The following is a 17,990-nucleotide window of genomic DNA, read 5'->3' on the forward strand; positions in this document are numbered from 1 at the left end:
CATCAGAGCATCTTACAAGTGCCCCTCTAGCAGCTCAGATCCAATCGCCTCAGTAGGTCTTTGAAAGTGTTTAAATAGGTTGACAGGAGTGCAAGAGCATGTCAACTATGAGCAAGTGGAGGTAAGAGAGGCAGAGGCAGCCGTGAACAGTCTCCCTCAGAGGATAGAGGACAGATCTTGCTCAGCTAGACACAGATGCATTTATGTATATTGGAGCCAAGGGAGGAGTCCATTCAGTTCATGTGACCACCATGGCCTAGGGCTTTGAACTCATGAGTTTGTCTATTGAGAGAGTGGTCAACCTCATGGAGATAACTATCCAGCAGAACTCCAGAGTGGATGCAGGAACTGCGCACTGACATGCACAGAATATATGCAACACTATAGCGTGAGCTGGTCAGTGGTGCTGGTGGTGCAGAGATATTTGGAGTGGATGCCAACTGGGCCCCAGCTGGTGGTCCTCTTCAGCCATCCAGAGTGCCAACCATGGGCTGGGAGAGTCACTGAGGAGGATGAAGGTGCCACCTCTCATGAGGATGCCATCATCATCAGTGACCTCCATGGCCCTCTAACTGAGGGAACACCTGTACAGCAGGACCCTGTGATGGAGGCTACCCTTGAATTGAAGCCGGTGCACCATAGTGGAGGTTCACCCATGGCCACCTCCATGATGAGGATGACCATGTGAATCTCAGCTACAGGCAGAGACAAGTGAGCAACCTGCCTCTGCCTCAACTGAGGCCAAAAGGGGAGCTATGTGTAGAAGAGGCCGTGAGCATTGGGCACAGCATTGAGTGGGTCACTGGTATTTGACCTATAAATGGGCACTTTTTTCCTTTTATTTTTTATTGGGATGTGGGCAAGGCCAACATTTATTGTCCACCCCTAATTTTGCTTGAACTGAGTGGCTTGCGAGGCCATTTCACAGGCAGTTAAGAAACACTGCTGTGGGTCTTGAGTCACATGTCGGCCAGACTGCATAAGGACAGCAGATTTCCTCCCCTAAAGGACATAAATGAACAAGATGGCTGCTATATAGCTATTCTTGCCTCATCTGTACATTTCTTTTGCTTTGTTACTAAAGGAAGAATCGCCCCAGAATTGCACTAAGTGCAGTAGTGGGCATGAAAAAATATGTTTTAACTGCCGGCTGCAATGGCGATTTTTCACGCTGTATCGGCTGCTTCCCGCTTCATTAATTATGCAGCCATAGGAAACACACCGTCTGCCTGGTGGGCAGCCTCTAAACTGCCTGCCATGCCATTATGACCATGAAAGCCAAGAGGAGTTCAGTGAACCAGTGAACCATTGGAATGCCTTTTGGAGGCCTGTCATGATGTCCTCTACCCCCACTCTGGCCGCAGGAAGTCCGGCAATCCCACCACTCTGTCTTGGGAGGTGGTGGCAGTGGTGATCAGTGCCAACGCAGGCCATCCAGTGCAGAAATAGGATGAATGATCTCATTTGTGCCGCCAGGGAAAGACAACCACCTAATCACTCTAAACTCACACACACACAAGGCCATCACACATTCACTGGCATCTCGCTCACTGCCAGCTCAAGGGACATCACCACTCATTCTCTCACACACACACCCTCACATCTCCATCTGGCCTCATTTGCTCTGGAGACGGCCTCCTCAGCCCTCAGCATCTTGAGGCCACTTGCACAGATCAACATGTATCTCCACACACACCCTGGGATACCCCCCTTCCCCGGTACAGCCCTTCCCTGCAGCATCTTCCCTTGCCTGAGGTCACTTCTCCCACTTCCCCAACCAGCCCTCTCCCTGCAGTCATTGAAAAGCCACCCCCGACTCAAGGTTGGTCTGATAGGTTCAGACCTACCTGTGAGCCCAACTAAAAGTGATGTGGTACTGCCTGTGAAGCCTGGCGCTGATGACCGCGAGTGCTGCCTGAACCAAGGGAGGCAAACAAACTTCGAAGTCCTGAGTGAAGTGCAGCTCGCCAGGTGCATGTCGCTTATGTACAGTTAGAACCATAGGACACTACAGCACAGAAAACAGGCCATTCGGCTCTTCTAGTCTATGCCGAAATATTATTCCGCTAATTGTGAAACATGTAGGTGTGATTGTGCCTAGACGATCCAGCGTGGGGGGGAAGATATCTGACGAGCAGGGCTTATAATGAGATGCTAAAGTTTTGAAATTAGTCTCCCGATGTGCAGCGGTGGAAAAGGCAGTCATCTGTTGACGGGTGGAGCGGACGATAGCAAACTGGTTTCAAGACAACGTAAAACCGATTTTTGGCCTTCTCGCCATATTGCCCACTCATGCCCGCCATGACAACCAACGCTAACAGGAGCGGAAAAATCCGGCCTAAGATTCTAAAACACCACTGAAAAGTTTGCAGTGTTAATGTTCTGTTTATTTGATTTCATACTAAATAAACAAGTTAAGCAGCGCACCTTGTTAATTATCCCTTGTTTTAATATATTTTCCTTTACTTCCATACCAATGGTAACTTTCTAAAATATATATAGGTTTTTATTTCTACTGGTGGGGCAGATCTGCACCTCACCTTGATATTGGTGCATATAACAAAATTCATTGTGCGCACGGATGAAATAAAATAGAGGGAACGTTGGTCATCACCATCTTTCCGAAAAATGAACCCTTGACCACTCCATCCCTGATTTCCTCTCCAAATTCCTCGACTATGCTACAAAAGCAAAACACTGCAGATGCTGGAAATCTGAAATGAAAACAGAAAATGCTGGAAAAACTCAGCAAGTCTGGCAGCATCTGTGGAGAGAGAAACAGAGTTAATGCTTACGATTGATGACCTTTTGTCAAACGGGAAAAGTGAGCAATTTAATAAGTTTTAAGCAGGCAAAAGGAGCAGGGCTGGTGCAACCATTAGGCATAGGTGGCTGCCCATGGTGACAAAATTTGGGGTGGTTGGCAAAAAACTAAACTGAAACTATATAGAGCTTTAAAATGACATGAGCAACTTTCCTCAAGTGCCCAAAGTTTCCACAGATGAATCTGAAACTCTGCAAGATTCTGAAGCAGCTCTTTCCTCTTTCTGCCCACCTCCCATGCTAATTAAATCTCCAATGACAGCCTCTCCTTCCCCTCTGTGCTCACTAATCCACCAATCACACCCTCCCCTCCTCTCTGCTCGCTGATCTGTCAATGACAGCTTTCCCTTTTACCCAACCCAGGTGCTTGCAGATCCTCTGATCACAGCCTCGCATTTCCCACCACGAGCTCACTGACCATTTAATCATAGCTTCCTTTCCTTGCCCCCTCCCGCTTGTGTTCACTGATCCTCACTTTCCCGGTCTCTGCCGCTGCTTGTGCCAGCTACCTAAGAGTTCCGTGTTTTCAATCAATCAGAAGGCTCCTGGGTGATTTTGTGGTGATGCGGGTACTGACACCTCACGAGAGGTGTGGGAGTGTGCGAATCTAGTGAGCAGCACTGAGGAAACAGGTTCTGCAGAACAGTGGGAAGCTGAGACCAGAGCAACATTAGACCACGGATAACAACTACCCTTGAGTTTGACCATTTTTGGTGGTTGTGTGAGAGTGGACCTGACAGGGAACAAGTGTTAGCACCATTCAACTGTACCCGTTTTCAAAAGTGAATTGTTGGGATGGGGTGGGGAAGCACGAGGCTAACGGTTTGATTAGGGCACCTAATACTCTGACATTGTCCTTGGAGAGGAGGGACGATTGGAAAAAGAACAATAGGGAAGGCTTATGGTAGGTTGGGGGACAGGAGAGGTTAAATGGCAAAAAGGGTTTGTGGTGCAAGGCCAAATGGAGTGGTAACGGGACAAATAAAGAAACAAAAGATGTGTCAACACTATGAGTGAACAGGAAAAGGATGAACAGCTGCTGTTTGAAAGCAAAAGGAGAGAAAAACAAGGCGTTAAAACCAAAACCTGCAAAGAGAAAGAAAACAAACTGGAAGCAGAGGTTACTGTCTGAAAATGTCAACCTCGGTGTTGAATCTGGAAGGCTGTTTAGTGCCCAGCTGAAAGCTGAGATGCTGTTACTTGAGCTTGCATTGAGTTTCATTGGAACACTGCAGCAGGCTAAGGATAGAAAGGCCAGCATGAGAGCAAGGTGGAAAATTAAAGTAACAGGCGACTGGAAGCTCGGGGTCATGCATGCAGAATGAATGCAACGTAAAGCAATAACCCAATCTGCAATTGGTCTCTACAATTTAGAGCCGACCTCATTACGTCAACCGAAAAGAGTATGCTAAATTGAAAGAAGTACATGTCAATCACTGATTCACCTGAAAAAACTATTTGGGGTCTTGGATGGTGAGGAGGTTGGAGGTGAAAGGGTTTGACCTGATTAGCACAGTCTTTAACAACTGGTAAATCTCCCTTATATTTTAGTATTCATTACAGCTTAAACAAGGTTTTTTTTCATTCATCCTTATTTCCGATTTCATATTTTCTTAAGTCAGCCTTCAAGAAATGTGATTCCATAGAGGACAGCAGCTGCCCAGTCTCAAGCCCATATAGTCATTCCTGGGGTATGACATTAAATAGTGTATTTTATTGAGGGCATTGCACTTGATGTCCACATATGCATTTTCCAGCAGGACCTATCCCCAGCTGGGTCTCCTCCTCCCTTAGGCAGAGATATTGAGGAAACGTCACTCCAAAGAGGGGTGTCACTAATAGTTCAGTGGTAGCACTCTCAACTCTGAATCAGATGTCCCATCTTTGGCACTTGGACACAATCCAGGTTGACACGCCATTTCAGCATTGAGGGCAGTCTGCATGGTTGGAGATGCAATCTTTCATTTGAGACTTTAAACAGAGGCCTGATCTGCCCTCTCAGGAGATTGCAGAACATCACATGCTATTATTTCAAAGAAAAACAGGAGAAGTCTCCTCCCTAAAACAGGTTATGCAGTTATTATCACATTGCTGTTTGCAGCTTGTTGCGTGCAAATTGGCTGTTCCATTTCCTACATTGCAACAATAACTATAATACTTCAAATCTAGTTCACAGGCTGTAAGTAAAGTGCTTTGATACACCCTCAGGTTGTAAAACATAAAGAAATTTACAAATGGATATGGACATGTTAGGTGAATGGGCCAAAATTTGGCAGATGGAGTTTAACGTGGATAAATGTACGGTTATCCATTTTGGATGGAAGAATAAAAAGGTGACTTATTATTTAAATGGAGAGAAACTTCAGAATGCTTCAGTGCAGAGGGATCTGGGTGAGCTTGTGCATGAATCGTTGAAAGCTAGTGTCAGCAGGTAATAAGGAAGGCAAAAGGAATTTTGGCATTTATTGCTAAAGAAATAGAGTATAAAAATAGGCAAGTGGTGTTGCAACTGTACAAGGCATTGGTGAGACTGCACCTGGAGCACTGTGCACAATTTTAGTCCCCTTACTTGAGGAAGGATGTAGTTGCACTGGAGGCGGTTCAGAGGAGGCTCACTAGATTGATTCCAGAGACGTGGGGCTTGTATTATGAGGAGAGATTGAGCAGTTTAGGCCTATACTCGCTAGAGTTTAGAAGGATGAGAGGAGATCTAATTCAGGTATATAAGATGCTAAAGGGGAGAGACAAAGTAGACGTCGATCAGATGTTTCCCCTTGTGGGGCATTCTAGAATGAGAGGCCATAGTTTTAGGCTAAGGGGTGGTAGATTTAAATCAGAGATGAGGAGGAATTACTTTTCTCAAGTAGTCGTGGATCTGTGGAATTCATTACCTCAGAGGGCAGTGGATGCCAGGATGCTGAATAAATTTATGGAGGAGATAGACAGATTTTTAATTATTAACAGGTTGAAAGGTTATGGGGAGAGGGTGGGAAATTGGAGTTGAGGCCGAAGTTAGATCAGCCATGACCGTAATGAATGGCAGGGCAGACTCGAGGAGCTGAATTGCCTACTCCTGCTTCTAGTTCTTATGTTTATAAATGTTAAAATTAAAGAAATATGATATGATAGTGTACTAGTTATGTTACTGGATTAGAAATCCAGATGCCTAGCCTAATAATCCTAATAATTGTTAGTAAAGTCCCACCATGGCAGTTGGAGAATCTAAATTCAATTAATTAAACAAATCTGAAATCAAAAGCTATTATTAGTAATGGTGACCTTGAAACTACTGGATTCTCTTAATAACCCAGCTAGTTCATTAATCCCCATTGGGGAAGAAACCTGCTGTTCTTACCCAGTCTGGTCTACATGTGGCTCCAAGCCCACATCAATGTGCTTGATTCTTAACTGCCATCTGAAATAGCCTAGCAAACTGCTCAGTTGCAACAAAAAAAATTGTGTTGAAAACTTTAATCCACACAGTCTGCGGTGGCTCAAGAAGGCAACCATCACCCTCTCAAGGGTAATTAGGGATCGACAATAAATGTTCATTTAGCCACAAATACTCACATCCCATGACCAAATTTTAAAAAAAATTTTTGAAAGCCTATTGAACACCATGGTCCTCATTCCACTAAGTTTAAGCTTCTTTAAACCCACTCATGTGTGCAATGAAAATCTCAAATTGCAGTGAAAATGTTGAAATAAACTCAGATGACCCTATATTTTTATAAGATTGTAGACAAGATTGTGCTGAACAGAATCTTATACTGTTGGATTAAAAACAGCAAAGCCCAAGATCTACTAAAAATATATCAGCTGTGAATTGGCAGTGAGAAATATTTGATAGCCTCAAGGGAGATTAACTTTTTAGGAAGCAGATAGTGTTAAAGATTGGCTTAAGCTTTGATGGATAATTGATACAAACATCATGATAAATTGAGAAATCAGGAAATGAGAGATATGGCAAATTACGTTTTTGCACCAGTCTTTATGTGTGAAGATTGCACAAATTGTCAAACTTGTTTGGTAATCCACAGTGCATGTACAGGATTAGTACACATGCTACTAGAAATTCAAGATATTAAATTATCTTCAGAAACTATGATTATATGGTTTACACTGCTGAATCCTTACAAAAGTAAATGAAAAAATAGGCGAAACTTTTAAAGGGATCAATGAATGCATTGATAACATATACAAACCTTAAGACTGGAGTCAGGAAATGATAGGTCAGTTGGTTTAACCTTGATTTATTCATTCTTTTGAAAATCATAGGCACCATAAGGTGAAGTGAGGAAATAGTTCAAGTGTCACATTTCTGAATTCTTTGAAGTGGTAACTAAAATAGTGGATGAGTGATATATTCTCAATGGGTTTTGAGAAGGCATTTGACTGAATCCCACATCTAAAGGTTTTAAAAAAGCATAAAAGTGTACAGACTGAATAGTAACTTAGCTGGCTTGAAAATTGCATGAACATAAAAGGCAAAGGATGTAGAACCCAATATTGCAGTGGATTAGACACAAATCATCCCCTGATAAACACTGCTAAATTCAGCAATAATTTGGCAACCTCACTCAGTGATGCTGTTGGACCGTTGCTGTGCAATATAGAAGCAGTGTCACATTAGGCAAACTGACGGGTTCTCTGAGGTTTCTGCTAAGGCACGTTGTTAAGACGGAGTAAAGAAGGTCACTTTTCATCGCTGTGTGGATTACCATATGGCCAAGGTTCAAAGTACAAGACATCAGCAAAATTACAAAGTGTAGGAGAAAAGGTGTGGTTAGCAGATGGCAGGTTGGATTTTTAAGTCTTGTGGTTTGCAGCAGATAGGGAAAACTGAGACAAGTAATGGGGCTAATTTTGACTTTAGTATAAAATAGGTGGACAGAGAATCATCTGCCCGTTTACATCTTCCCTGATTTTTATTTCCATTGATGCTAATAGAGAAAAAATATTAGGACTTCACCCATCACCCATTTTACACTACCACAAAAGGTCATAATTTCCACCAAGGACGTTTAAAAGATTTTTGATGTCCTTAGAAACATGCAATGTGAATAAAAAATGGTGTTTAGTCAAAAACTACTAAAATAAACAAGGTTTAATAAAACAATCTGTCATGGTTTCCTGAAGAAATGTCAACAAAATGATTTGAGAGAAGAGAGATGATAATCTGTTACAGCATTCAGTAAAGCCATCTGACAAAGTAGCAGCTTGGGATAAACAATCAACACTATTCATCTAACTGGGATGTATAGGTGTCTGTCGATCACTCAGTTCCTTTTCTAATCATCTTTTAAACTTGTTATATGGCCTGGGAAGAATAATGGTGCTATCTATTAGATTCACTAGGAATGAATTGTGATCAACTACTGGAGTATAAAATGGATGTGAGACAGTAAGAGTTGACAGTGGTAAATGTTATAGGGAGAATTCTATTAATCTGTACCCTCGGCTAAGAGCTATTCCTGCTGGGAGTACATATTGGGAATTCAATTATGTGTCAACATGATTTTCTATCTATTAAGATTACCCCTGGTATATTATACTCCTGTGGGAGAACCTAGAACTATGGGCCACTATTTAAAAATAAGAGGTCGCCCGTTTAAGACAGAGATGAGGAGAGGTTTTTTCTCTCAGAGGGTCGTGAGTCTTTGAAACTATCTTTTTCAAAGGGCAGTGGAAGCAGAGTCTTTGAATATTTTTAAGACAGGGGTAGATAGATTCTTGGTAAACAAGGGGGTGAGAGGTCATCGGGGTAGACGGGAATGTGGAATTGAGGTTACAATCAGATCAGCACTGATCTTATTTAATGGCAGAGCCATGCTTGAGGACCAAGTAGCTACTCCTGTTCCAAATTTATATGTTCGTATGTATAAGCCTCTTTTTGTTTTGCTACCTACAGTCGAGGCTGGGGTTTCTGTCTCAATGATCCACCAACTAAACAGGAACTAGAGGTTCCCACCATCGCTCCAGGTGTACTGTATGACGTCCATCATCAATGTCAGCTCCAGTATGGACCCAACTCAACCTTCTGTGAGGAAATGGATGTAAGTTACTATCTAGTTTATTTGTAAATAAAATGAGAGTAGGACATTTTAAGTGGACATTTTTGTGGCAACATACCGAAACCCATCATCAATGTGCAACTGCTGAATCCAGTCACTAAGATAATTGATGTTTCATGACAGTTACTCAAAATTGTGCATTTTACAGAAATAGGAGTCATGTCCCCTCCTGTCATGAGCTGAGATAAATAGTTAATAACATCTTCGAGAAGTCTCACACCACAACACCTTCACATACATTGATATTTAGAAATTTCAATTGCCCTTGTTGCTTTGAGGGAAACCAAAACCAATTGGCATGAAGGTGCACTGCAGGAATTCACCATGGCTCCTTCGACAGCACCTTCCAAATCCACGACCACTACCACCTAGAAGGACAAGGGAAGCAGATAGATGGGAGCACCACCACCTGGAAGTTCCCCTCCAAGTCACTCACCATCCTGACTTGGAAATATATTGCCGTTCCTTCACTGTTGTTGGGTCAAAATCCTGGAACTCCCTCCCTAAAAGCACTGTGGATGTACCTACACCACAGGGATTGCAGCGGTTCAAGAAGGCAGCTCACCACCACCTTCTGAAGGGCAACTAGGGATGGGCAATAAATGCGGGCCCGGCCAGCAAAGTACACATCCTGTGAATGAATAAAAAAAAAGCAAAATACTGCGGATGCTGGGAATCTGAAATAAAAACAGACAATGCTGGAAAAACTCAGCAGGTCTGACAGCATCTGTGGGGAGAGAAACAGAGTTAATGTTTTGCGGCTGTATGACCCTTCTTTGGAGCTGACATGAAGGTGGTGCTCATTTTATTAACCAGGAAACAATCTACAATTGTAAACTATAAGCAGCCACTGTAGCATTTTTCTGGAGCCAGGTAGCTCCAGATAAGTTTGCAGTCATCTCCAAATCTCTGTGATCTAAATTTCTCTACAAATATCTACAAGCTGGTTCTGGGATAAGGGAGACCCAAAAAAAACAAGTGCCAAGCCAAGTATTTGATATAAATTTCAATAACATACAAAGCAGGAAGGCAGGAAAAGACCAATTGGTCCATCAAGACAGTCCTGTGAGGCAACCCAAGCAATGCCATGCCACATCTAGAGTAACACGATCTCTAGTAATAAATACACTTATCATTACATATTTCCGTATGGAAAAGGGGCAGCAGTTTGAATATGAGTATGTTAACAGAATCAACATTAAAAGATCAATTTTAACCATTCTTCATTTTTTCCTTTTCATCTTTTCCCGTTTGAAGCCTCACTTTGTCAAGATTCTGTGTCAGATTTAAAAAAAAGATAGTATTGTATCCCAGTACATAGGATAGCAAGTACGGGTGGCCATTGCTCTCTTCCTTTGGCAGTTTCTTAAAATGTCAAATTTGAGATCAGGAATTAATTGTGTAACATATCACAAGTGTAGCCTATCTTTCTGTTTTGCAATAATTAGAGCTTTAATGTGCTGCACCATTGATTTCAGAGGGACTAATGATTTTGCTTGAATGTGATTTATTTACATCAGTCTCATACTGAAGATCTGTTCATTTTCACAAGGGATGAAGCACTGTGTTTCCAGGATGGTCTTTTGGTGGGAAAGCAGGAAAGGATGAAGTTTAAAAATGTTTGTATTCTGTAATAGTTTATGTAGTGTCTTTGCTTATATTTTTGGTTTTGGATTTTGACTAAATTTGAGTGTCATTAAACTGAGGCTCAAAGAAGGGAAAGGGCAAAGAATACTAACTGTAATGGGTAAAAGTAACCATGAAGCATTTGGATTGTTGCAAAGACCCAAAAGGGGTTCGGTTCACTCAGTTGGCTAGATGGCTAGAGTGTGATGCGAATGATGCCAGCAACTTGGGTTCAATCCGCTTACTGACTGTGGTAGCTCATGGAGGCCTGGCTCCTCACCTTGCTACACTTGCAGAGTGGTTCCTCTCAAGTTATATATAAAACCTATTTCCTCTCTGTAATGGAGAGAGATGCAAATAGTCCTTTGTGGACTATGGCCAATTACCTTACAACCCAAATGTTTCGCTAATGCCTTTTAGAGAAGAAAATCTGTTGTTCTGTCCCAGTCTGGCCTATAGATGGAATTCTAAAAACATAATCCCTGCAGAAACAGCTGAATCTGTGGCAGGTCAGGAATCTGTTGAACTCTTCAATGGCTGTTCCTTAACTGAACCATGGCATTAGTGTCCCACTTCCTGGTTTCCTGACCAATCTGGGAGGGTAACGTGCCAAATCTGTCAGAAGAAGACTAGGGCAGCGGTCAACTGGACATGGCTTTTTGAGCTGCAGCAACCACGGGACTGGAGAGGAGACCTAGGAAGGCTGCTCCCTGGGTGTCTCGCTCTTACCTGGAGCCCCTGCTGTGTCATTTGAGGAACTGCAGGACATAATCTTTCCCAAGGATGGGAGGAAAAAGACAACCTCTCCAACTCCCTTACCAACATAGATGGAAGTGACCGAGGTAATCAAAAATAAAAGTGTGGTCCCTCCAACATGGAGTCAGTACACCTAGAGGATCCAGAAAGGCAGGGAAGGTGAGTGACATAACACTTTCAGGAGCCAGGCCTCATGCTCTTCCTTTCCCAGCATTTTTCTGCCTAACATTCCTCAGATCAACACACCTTGCAGCTCTACTCATTCCTGTCTCTTCAGGCACTGTTATGATCTCCGGAGATACTGATAAATTTTAAAAATATATTTGAATTTCCATTGAAGAGCTGAAACAATGACATGATAAGATTTCACGCTTTAAGGCTTTTACTGTAACAAACAAACTAAAAGCAACATTGACTAATACAAAAATAAGAACAAAAAATGCAGGGAAAACTCAATAGGTCAGGCAGCATCATTCGGGAGAAGCAGAGTTAACATATTTCTCTGTTTCTCTCCACAGATGCTGCCTGACATGTTAAATGTTTACAGCACTTTTTGATTTTTATTTCAGATTTCTAGCATCTATAATATTTCGCTTTTGACTAAACACTATTTCAGTAGGCAACTTATACTTTAACCCTCAGGCAGAACTTTCCCATTTTAACATTTAAAATTACTAAAAATCTCCCACTGCATGGTTTAACTTTATACTGTTCCTTAACTTCCTCAATTCTCCTGGAACCAGTCCAAAGTGATTCTTAGACACCAACGGTTTACTTCCATTCTTTTCCTTCCTCAGCCTGGTAACTTATAACCCCAGAACTGCACATTTTCCTTGAGATTCTCCTTCTACATCAAGCTTGGCAAATCTTCCAGCCTTGTTTTAAATCCTCACAAATTTGGTCTTTTGAATCCAAGCATGAGCTCCCACTCACATTACTCTCTGGTAAGCCATAGAGACATACAGCCTTTAGCTGCTCCCTTTCTGTCACATCTTGGCAGACTGACCTGTCTGTGAAATTTAGGGATATCTTTTCGGAGAGCCTTGTAATCTGATCCTATTGTAGCTTCCTATGTACCCTTTACCTCTCAAAGCCTATCTCCATGGCAATGTGAATCACAATGGGTCTTTTATCTAGGTAAAAATGTTAATTAGCTACACTTTATACCCCAACTTTATTTACCTTTTACAAAACCTGACATTCTTAACACCTTCCTGCGACTTTGGAGACTAACTGTCCATCTACTATCAGCATAGATGCTTCTGCCATTGTCTACAAGTATGTACACCTTGAACATTCTTCCCAGTTAAACAACCTGCCTCCTTCAACTTGCACCCTGCCCCCCCCAACTCTTTAATGTTTAACAACCAAGCCATCCAGGATCTAGAACAGGCCACATGACCCCCCTTCAATCCTTCATTTTAGCCTAAATTAAAGACAGAACAAAACGTGATAATCTTATAAAACCTCACATTTGTGATAGCACCTCAGATCGCCACCTGAATAGCCAACGCCACACTAACCTTCTCCCATTGCCCTCTCACACCCATGCCTCACAGTCACCCTCCACAATGTTGTCCTTCCCTCCTCTCCACACAAGCCATTACGAATGCTTATAGTTCTCTGCTCCCTCTCCTTGCAGGAGAACGGTACACAACTCCAGAGAAAGGCAGAAACCTAGAATGGGTGAATGAGGTGGTTGCCCTCCATCATCTGTCTCTGCTGCAATTTTCTCAGCATCAGTTGGACTTGCCGACATGCAGCCTGCAGAACTAGTTTAACTGTGGATGGAATCATCCCAGATTTGCACAATGTGCGGTAGTGGACGGGAAAAAGAATGTTTTATCCACCCGCCGTGATGGTTGGTTTTCACACCGTCTTGTCCCATTGCCCCCTCATTGATTATGCATTCCCGGGAAACCCGTCAGGTCACTGGCAGGGCGTCCTCTGATTCACCTGTCCTGCTGTCACCCCGGGCCTTCAGTAAACTGGGTGCTATATTTAAAGGCCACCCCTGCACAGAGCTGACTCTCTTCAAGGGATAGGAGGTTGTTAGGAACTGATAGCTGCCAAAGAGAGGAAGCATACTACCCCCAGATTTAGCGACACCTCCCCGAAGCGCCTACTGGATGCAGTGGAGGCCCACCGCGATGTCCTCTACCCCTGCTCTGGGCGAAGGCCACAAGCAAGGTCAGCAATCCGGCATGGGAGGCAGTGGCAGCGATGGTCAGTGCCAACACTCTGCAAAAGAGGACAGCCATCCAGTGCAGGAAGAGGATGAATGCTCTCATCCATTCCACCAAGCTAGGTTAATCTTCTCATCACCCTCAACTCTCACACTCACAAACCTATCACACATCCAGAGGGATCTCACACCTCAAGGGACAATACTGCCAGCTTTCACACTCACCCTCACCTCTCCATCAGGCTCATATCCTCTCGATCGCACGTCCTCATCCCGTCCATGACTCCGCTCACCAGATAATCATTCAACGCAGTGCCAGGCATCCTGCTCACACACTCTCCATCTGTTTCCATGCAGGATGAGCCTGTTCATATCAGTAGCGAGAGGCCCTGGACTGGGGGGGGGTGAAGTGACCCACATTAGGCCCTTCACTTATTTTGTGCCATCATGTTGACTGGTGAGGATGTGACAAAGGTGAGGTCAGTGGTGAACACCCATGTGAGGACCCTGCACCACATCTTTTGTCTCTCAATGCAACAGTGAGTGCTCTCTCTCCTGATTTTGACTCTGCTGCTGTGCGCTAATTATTTCAACTTTGGTTCACAGGGAGCTCTGCCAAGTGACCGAAACCCTCAGCCAGTCAGGCTCTCAGCTCCAGCGAAGAGAACACCTCCTCCATTGAAGAGCTGGTAATAAGCAGCCTGGAAGACCCATCACAGCGCTTACCCACAACCTCCACCAGTGCAGAGGCACACATCTCGGTGGGACCTAGATCTAGAGCAGGCTGGTGGTCACCGCATGGACGCGTGCCTACAACAGGCAGGTTCAGCTGAGCTTCCCGGCATTCGGAGGACTGCTGAGGAAGAGGCATCTGGCAGGTCTGAGTCAGATGACGAGCCTCTGGATTTGGCCTTCCAACTCATCCTGCAGAGTCAGCAGAAGGCGGGAGAACATCACATAGAGCTGTTGGTAGCCCTCAACAGAGTGGCACGTGAGTTTATAACCTGAAAAGATATTCATTTTCACTGAAAAATGTGTAATGGTGTTTTTCAGTTTCATTCACCAGCTCTCCTTGCACGCTCCCTCCTTCAAACACCCCTCCCACCACCCCCCCATGACCCCAGTACCCCAGTAGCAGTTCAGCTGCGCGTAGCTGGCCCACGAGTAATGCTAGATGGAGAAGTGTCTGTGTGGCAGGGCCTTTCGGAGCCTTGTGCAAGCACACTCTCATACACACAGAGCATTTTCAATGCTGCCTGCTGGGGTTATTCTTTCAGTTGTCCCTCTGAGTTGTATCTCCACTGATCACACTCCCATGCAGCACCTGATCCCACCCAACAAGACGCTCCTCTCAATTTTGATTTTAAAAGCGTGGTATTGGTAAAGTTTGTCTTCAGCTTCCCCTGTCCTTTTCCCTCCCCCAGTCACCCATGTCCTTTCACCCATCACTGTCGACCCCCCTGTCATCACCTTCCACCTCCCCACTGTCACCCACCAACCAGACCCTTTTCTTTCTGGGATGCCCAGGTGAACATGCACATCCCCTATCTTCCCAAGAATCCCACCCCCATTCACATTGACCTCCCTGACCACCTCTATTCCACCCCCAGTATCTGTGTCTGCCTCCGAGTCCTCGGTCATTCTCACCATTCCCTCCTACCATACCCACTCTCATTTGGCTAGCCGGAGGCAGTCAACAACTCCACAGACCCCTCCCTTGCACATTCACCTAGACATCCCCCAAGCCCCTGCTTCTTCCTCCGCCCTTTCTCTTTTCTCCACCCTTTCTCCTTCTTACCCCTGGACTCTTTCCCCCACTCTGAACTCCTTCCCCCCTCTGAACTCCTACCATTACACCTTCGACCCCCTTATATCTACCTCCTAAGTTGCTGAATTTTCCCTATTACACTCTTTTCTTCCCATACTCCCTCCAGCCTCCCAACCTCACCACCCCCCATCCCCCCACCACCACCACCCCCACCACCCCCCACCCCATACCATCGTTCCCACCCCCTCCCAACCTCACACCTCCCAGTACACCTTCCTTCCAGTCAAATCTAGACCTTCCTCTCCCAACGACCCCGGTAAATCTTCCTCTCCTGCTCACAGCTGGTCCTTCCTCTCCACCCCCTTGACGACCATCTGTAGCAGCCCATGGCCAAGACCCTGATGTCCTGAAGCAGACCCCAGACATCAACAGAGACCTCCCTCCTTCCCTGAGCTGCTTCGTGGTAGAGCCATGTCCACATAAATCCACTCAGTATATGATGCACCTGTTCCTCCAGCCCCACATGTCCAGACCATCCTCAGTCAGCTTCCCCGTCTTGTCGAAGCAGACAAGTAGCTGTAGGGCTCCAGCATCACCTGCTCCTCCGATGCCCGGAATATGAGCAAAGCCCTAATGGTAAGCCCCGACTTCTGCACGTCACACTTGTCAAGACGTGTTCTGGGCCGACCTGTTTTCCCGCCGATGTGGGTGGTAAATTTGACGTGGGGGGATGATTCCGGCAAGTTGGACATATGCTTAGATGCAGATGTACGGGAAAGGCAGCCCGTCATTGATGGGTGAAGCGGATGATCGCAAACTGGTTTCATGACAGTGTGAAACCGGTTTTTGGGCTTGGTGCCATATTGTCCGGTGCACTCGCCATGATACCTCACGCCAACGGGGGTGGAAAAGTCCAGCCATGTGAGCTGCATGCCAGCTGTGGTGGGGGGGCGAAGGGGGTTCCTTGGTCTACTCTAATCTGTGTATGATCAAGGCCATGACATGGCACAGTGTTTGGCTACTGACAGCCACCCTCCTGCCCTTGCTTCTTACATCCCTTCCCCCCTCTCCCCGTGACCTCCACCTGAGGGCCTTCCCGCCTCCCCACAATATTTATCTTTCTCCTGAGTCCTGGGACTCCGGGGGGAGATGCTGTTCTGATAGCAGCACCCACAGCCTCCTTCACGGTGCTGTCAATCGCAGGAGCTACTGGCCTCTGATTGGTCAGCAGCTCTTGGTGAGCAGGACCTCCGCCTCCAGGGACTTGCTTGTTGAAGAAGGCCTGCTGGTTTCCCTGGATCAGCCTGATTTGCCTAAGATTTGGCAGGCCTTCCAGAGAAGAGGCAGCACATTTCTCTCGCTGGCTCTCTAGCCGGCAGGTGAGACTCTCGCCATCAACGGAAGATCCCGTTTAATGTTTCAGATTGATGACCACCTTTTACCGCTGACCAGGATAGCTTTGAGATAGAGTCAGTCAGTGCTGCTGAAGAAAGAAATCAAGGGTGGAATTTTCACTTCCGGAGACTAATTGTGTTAGTGAGAGGGTTTCGCGGTGCATTTCCCACTAGGCGGTTTGATGGGAAATGGCACCTGATTTCACACTCAGAAGCTCACTAATTATGCATCAGTGAGTAGCTCTCTGAATTACATGATGGAGTGGGCACTGATTCATTTGCCCCTCCGTCACCTAATGGGGTCAATGGTCAAGTTGCCATATTTAAATGCCAGCCTGGAAGCGGTCATCTCTAATATGCTGGAGATGCATCGACAGGCGGTGGAAAATCATGTAGTGTTGTGAGTGGCAGCCAACAGACTAGAGCGAAGGATCGAGGAGCCTGTCCGTGTTCTGTCTGATGTTGTAGTTCTGACATGTGAACATCTTGAAAGGGTGGATGGAAAGGGTGATGACCGCCTTGGACCACCTTGGTCCAGGAGATACTGCCAGATATGCGCTCGGACACTATAGGGGTTGATGGAATCCATCAATGGCTAGGTGAGAGAGGGACAGGGCACCTTGACCTCATCTGGGAGCACCTTATCCTCAGGGAGTCAGGCAGGAGCACATGGGCACGCATAGGTAGGAGGACAGGAGCAGCTGGAGACCCTGGGGCCATACATTCCAGTAGCTGCAAGAGTGTCCAGTTGATCCCAATCCCCTCTGCCTGTGACCCCATCACCCCCAGCTGTACAGGCCGAGGAGGGTGCACCTGTCCCACGGCAGGAGACCCAAAGTAGGTCGGGAACGTCCACGTCTCAGCTCTCTAAGGGATACCTGTCAAAGTCATCAAGACAACAGGGCACAGGGCGTGACAGTCAGCAGGCTGCCTCCACCTCTGCTGAGGGTATCGGGGATGCACGGTAGGGTTAGAAAAATTAAGGAGCTTTGACATAACTTCTGGGTCATGGTCGTTCAATCACTGTGTATATCATACACCTCTGTAAGTATATTTGCTGTTCATGAGAATGATTTTGTCATTTGAAAACGTTGTGCATACGCATCTATATTCCGTCAGCCTCACATTCATGTGATGTGTAGCTGAGCCATGGGGCAGAATTTTACGCCTCATGGGCGGGCATGTGCCCGGTCCGAACGAATGTGAAATAACGTGAGATGACGTTGGGTGAGTGTCCCGACATCATTCCACATGCGAGCAATCTTCAGGTTGGCGGGCGTTTGCGGGTGTCGGAGCTGCATCCGTCAACAATTGGAAGGCCACTTAAGGCCGTTGAAAAGGCAGTTGTTCGCAATTTTACTTTT

General features: G+C 45.4%; 1 protein-coding gene across 1 annotated transcript in view; it reads left to right on the forward strand.

The window, feature by feature from the left end:
• LOC121275808 (A disintegrin and metalloproteinase with thrombospondin motifs 12-like) overlaps nt 1–17,990 on the forward strand; it is a 689,364-nt gene that overhangs the window by 293,700 nt on the left and 377,674 nt on the right. The window contains exon 11 of the mRNA XM_041183446.1: nt 8,735–8,879. Coding sequence (XP_041039380.1) covers nt 8,735–8,879 — 145 coding nt within the window. The remainder of the gene's footprint in view (nt 1–8,734; nt 8,880–17,990) is intronic.

Source organism: Carcharodon carcharias, chromosome 1 (genome assembly GCF_017639515.1).
Source record: "Carcharodon carcharias isolate sCarCar2 chromosome 1, sCarCar2.pri, whole genome shotgun sequence".
In the NCBI taxonomy this organism is placed as follows: Eukaryota; Metazoa; Chordata; class Chondrichthyes; order Lamniformes; family Lamnidae; genus Carcharodon; species Carcharodon carcharias.